The 5,086-nt window shown below is 52.6% G+C and overlaps 1 protein-coding gene across 1 annotated transcript; it reads right to left on the reverse strand.

Annotated features, from left to right (window-relative positions):
- Positions 1-816: 816 nt before the first annotated feature.
- On the reverse strand, positions 817-2,577 carry LOC123065447 (WRKY transcription factor 22; the record flags this gene model as incomplete). Its single annotated transcript, XM_044488719.1, is given in 3 exon segments — positions 817-987; positions 1,468-1,590; positions 1,726-2,577. Coding segments are annotated over 3 exon segments (716 nt in total), but the record flags the coding sequence as incomplete, so codon positions are not given.
- Positions 2,578-5,086: the final 2,509 nt, after the last annotated feature.

Genomic DNA, 5,086 nt, shown 5'->3' on the forward strand with positions numbered 1-5,086 from the left:
AGCAGAACCCGCAGAAGCCGACACATAAAAAAAGCATATTCCGCGAATATACTTTTCTACGGATCCGTTTGGAAGGTCTGCATCTGTGCCAGCCCGCGTTGGCCCGCAAAAATGATTTTGCGCGAACTGCAAACGCGTTTTACGGGCCGGCGAGATGCGAGGTCTGCTAGAGTTGCTCTTAGTAGGCAACCGCCGAGAGGGATCACGCACATCAAACGCCAGGTGCCAAGCTCTTGTTGGCTCGGTGTGGTCAAGGCTTTGATGAACAACAATTACATGTATATACTACTTCCTCTGTCCCATAATATAAGAATGTTTTTGACACTACATTAACGTCAAAAACGTTCATATATATGAGACAGAGGGAGTATTTTGTAGGCAGCCGTTAACTGGAGCTACATAAGAAATCTTCATCAATTTTGTTGAGAGGGGTCAAGCACAAACACACACATCAAACGCATATGGCTTCTTGCCTGCTGCGTGACCCCTCCTTCGCAAATAGGTGAACAAAGGGGCAAAAAAGTTGTCAATCGGTGGTGGCTATAGGTTATAGCTACAAATTTCCTCTCCAGCTATAGCGAGAGCCGTCGTCCCAGGGCGCCATCCTCGTCGAAGACATGATCCAGATCGCCATCCACAGGCGCCAACAACTCGTCCAGGTCCAGCTCCGTTGGCCAGAACTCGCCGCCGTCATCCCCCGCCGCCTCCTCAGTGGTACCGTCCACCGCCATCGACGACATCTCGTTGCTTTCGTCCTCGCACCTCACCGCCTCGTGGGCGTCGCCGTGGCTTTTGGGCGTCGTCGCGTGGCCGTCCGCAGGGGTGGTCTTGTGGCGGGTGGTGCCGGCGAGTGCGTTGATCTGCGTCGGCACCGGGTGGCAGTGGTCGGCCATGTAGGTGATGACGAGCACACCGGGCTTGGCCGGGCTGCGCTCCACCAGTTTCCGGGCCATGCAGCCCTTCATGCTGCTACACTTGTAGTATCCCCTGTGACCACAAAGCTAACAAAGTTTAGGAGTATGCAGACCAGGATTAGCGACTACTAGTAATTAAGATAGGTACTGGTACGGAGGAGTACTTGAGTACCTTCCGGAGCATGCGTGTTGTACTGCAAAAGTAGAGGTGGTGTGTGATTGGCCAAAACTTGATGCCAAATTGGCAAGGTGCGCGGCTAAAATCTAGTACTAGCAAGTTCTAAGCATCAGGTCATATGTACTACTACTATACTGTTCGTAATTAGGAGTATATCCAAATGACCAAATGTTTGATGAAATCCGTGTAAATGTTCATCGCATGAGAAATCAGTTATTGCGAATCTATTAATAGAAGGTACTAAGCCGTAGTGACTGGACTAAGCGGTAGTGACTGGACTCAAGGCTATCTGGCTATGCACGGAGTAGCTAGTGCATCGACGAGACGACAGTAACGCGTGGAAACGGGCCGGTGGAGGTGGTTATAGTTAATTACCGGGGATAAGGCGAGCCTTTGATGGGCTTTTGACCGTACTTGCGCCACGCCCAAAGGTCGGAGGAGACGCCGCCGTCGGCCACCGGCACCTCGCACACCACCTTCTTCAGCTGGCTCTTCTTGCTGCTCACCATCACCACCACCACCACCACCACCAAACAAAATCACAATCAGCAGGCTGCAAGCTTGTCCGATCCAAATCGCGCTGCATAAGCGATCGGGCCGGGTGCACAAATCAACTTGGTATATACTACGTACCTTCTTTTCGGGCGCGGGGTGCTGCTTCGTATGCCGGGCTTCCGGCCAGGCGGCACCCGCGGCCGCACGCCGGACGTGGACGCCGCCGCGGGGAAAGAGATCATCATCTCGTGGCGGTCATCCACCGCCGCCCACGACTGCGACGACGGCGCCGACAGCAGGAAGGGCTTGTGATCCAAGTCCAGGTACTCCAGGCCGTACAGCGACGACGCGTCCTTGGCCGCCGATGCGGGCCGGACCACGTCGCGCGGCTCCCGCTTTACCGGCGTGTCGGCCGGCGGCGCCGCGGCGGGACCCGGAGGAGGACCGGCGCGGTCCTCTTCCTGGGGGTGGTGGGAGGAGGAGAAGGTGGCGCAGCTCCTGACGACGGCCTGCAGGTCCCAGTCGTTGAGGTGCTCCATGCGCAGAAGCAGGCCGCACATGAACGGCGACCAGGGATTTGAGCTTGGAGAGGTTTGACGAAGTGAGCTGAGCTAGGTAGGACGCGTGGTGGTGGCCGGCGTGGGATGGGGTTGACTTTTGGCAGTGGCAGGCCGGTCCGGGGAAGCGCAAATATATACGCGTACGCCTGTACATACTCGAGACGCGTACTGGAGTGGCACGAGGAGGATGACTCGATCCCTGTAAAGTCAAAGGCAAGTGGTGGGCACGGCGCGCGCTTCGCAGCAGCAGCAGCAGGGGATAAGAGAGAAGATCGCGTCCGGATTTGAAATGATCAGCTACTCCCCATTGTATATGGAAGCTCTCCATTGTTCGGGGCTCTATGCACTTGTCAAAAGGGCCTTGGCTTCTCCTCCCTATTGTTTTCTTTGACTTTGCTCCAAATGTCAAAAGGGAGAGAGGGCAAGCTAGACTAGAAGAAAAGGGTGGAATCTTTGGATGGAACTCTCTGGCGTCATTAAAGGGGCCGCAGGGGAATATGGAAGCCGCGAATTAACTTTGCGCTTGCTTGACTCTTTATGCCGATCCTATATTATTGGCTGCGCTTGACTAGCCACTTGCGTCAGGCGTCGGTTATTCTGGATCTGACCTTGTGTAAATGTCAAAGGGCAGAGAGAGAGGCGTGGCACAAAATCTCGGCCATATGCGTCAGATCTCTGAACCCGTCCGGGGTATCGCGTGGGCTCCAATCGGCGCGGGGATAAGTGACAAAGCGACGGTGGAGTGGAGGAGAGTCTTTTGGCCACGACAAGGACGCGAGAGGGATCGGCCCTCCCTCGGGAAGCCGGTGGTCGTGCTCGCCGCGCTCCACCGCTGTTGCCGCCGCGCCCGCGCGCTGCTCTTTCTAGTTGCCTACTAGGAGTACTGGTCTTGCCTAGTGCGCGCACGCGGGGCCCGGGCTGCACGCGCCGCGCTCCGCTCCGCCCCATTAATTTTTGGGACGGACGCCCACGCGCAAATTTTGCATCACGAGAGCGATGGACAATTGGAAGATATGGATAACTAAGGGTGCGTTTGGTTATAAGGGTGGTTATGAATGGGTTGGAATCGTTCAAAAAATAAACATGTTTGGTTATAAAGCACATGAATGGTTCAAGTCAAAAAAAGAGAATATACCTTGAAGATGCTGAACCATTCCACCCAATCAAATCGGTCGAATCAAATGGCCACGCTTTGCATGCATGACTATGTGAGCATGACTGGTGGTCCCGTCCTAAATAATTAGCTCATCTCTTATATTCAGCCAAACACATGAATTGAATGGTTCAATCCCAAATAAATTAGACGGTCCCAACCCATTCATATGACACCTTCAACCAAACGCATCCTAAGTGTGCCTGCCTGCCTGCCTGCCTTGCGTTGAATGACAGGTACAGTTCGGTCCGTCCACGTTATCGATGGCTGGATGGCTGGCCGATCGCCACTACTGCGGCTGTTAGGTTTGGTTTGGGTGTGCAGTCAGTCATCCCCTCGTCGTGCGTGCTTCCCGTTGAGGGCCGAGTGACACGTGATCTCGGTCCGGTTGCCGGTTGCAATCACCTGTCTGCTCTGCTCTGCTCTGGCTGGTTACATGGCACATCCATCCATCCTCATCATCCCGATCCCTCCCGGTAAGCTGGAAGGAACATAAAGCATGCGCGTGCCCATGCATACAAAAACTTGTGCCCGCCGTCCTCTTAATTATTACCACCACCACCCGTGAAGCTTGTGTGATCGCCTGCATGGTACGTCTAGATATCGAGCCGCATGAAAACCTGGTAAGTACGTACGACTGGAACTCGCTTGCTAAAAGGAGTAGCAGCCAGCCGATTGCAATGTTTCACGACGAGAAGAATCGTTACTCGAAGTGGGCTCGTTACGGCTCTTTCTCTGTCTCTGTGTCTGTCTTTGCACCAAGTGAAATGGTCCATCCATCCCTTTTCTGCGTTGCAATCCTGCAACTTGGCCTAGATGCGACTTGCTTTCTTTAGCGACGGAATGAACGCTAGCTGCTGCTCAACCTTCCTGAGCATTTCGGGAGCAGCGACTGATCAGGGGAGCCAAGGGGCCTCCGTTGACTTGCCCGGTCCGCCGGTTGCCCGCGGCGACGCGTTAGACTGGTCACAATGGGTAAGAACATAAGCTAGTAACTTCACATTTCTCTAGACTATGTTACTACCTTCATAGTGGGTAGGAACATCTATGTAGTGTCATGCAACGATGTATTTATTAGGTTATAGACTCATTGTTTCTTGAAGTGTGTGATGTTCCGGTAACTTAGCTAGTTACCACAAGCACCTCTCTCTTCATTAAATACATGCCACATAAGCAAAGTTGTATTGAAGTGTGTTATGTTATTCCTAAGTTCCTCCCCACTGTGACCAGCCTTACCTTTCACAACACAGACCCCTCTACACACATGGCTGGAGCAGACAACTCTCCTCTCGGTAATCTGCGTGTCATTAATGTCAGCTAATGCTGCTTTTCAGAAAATAAAATAAAACACTCCCGCTGTATAAGGCTGCTTGTAATATGGAATATCATACTACTCCCTCCGGCCGGGTTTATTGGGCTCCTGAGCTAACAAGCCATGTCCTTTTTTCTAAGGCCCCTTGAGTTAATTAGCTAAATGCTCTTAATTTCCTATGCTCAATGTGCACCCGATTGGTTGAAGACGTGTGCAATTAGCTGCATGCAGAAGCGCAACGGGCAGCCAGCTATACGAAGTAAATGTGGGCATGTGCTTGATTGGCCGCATGGAAAAAGGAAGTGTGGAACCAGCTATAGGCAATAACTGCAGACTAATTTGATTGGTGTTTCCCATGCTTGAAAATCACATATCATTCACATTAATATTTTGTCTTGGTCCACGGGATTTGGCTAAGAGGCCCGATAAACCCAGACGGAGGGAGTACATGCTTAGATAAAATAGATGATGTGG

Source organism: Triticum aestivum, chromosome 3B, assembly GCF_018294505.1.
Source record: "Triticum aestivum cultivar Chinese Spring chromosome 3B, IWGSC CS RefSeq v2.1, whole genome shotgun sequence".
Lineage (NCBI taxonomy): Eukaryota > Viridiplantae > Streptophyta > Magnoliopsida > Poales > Poaceae > Triticum > Triticum aestivum.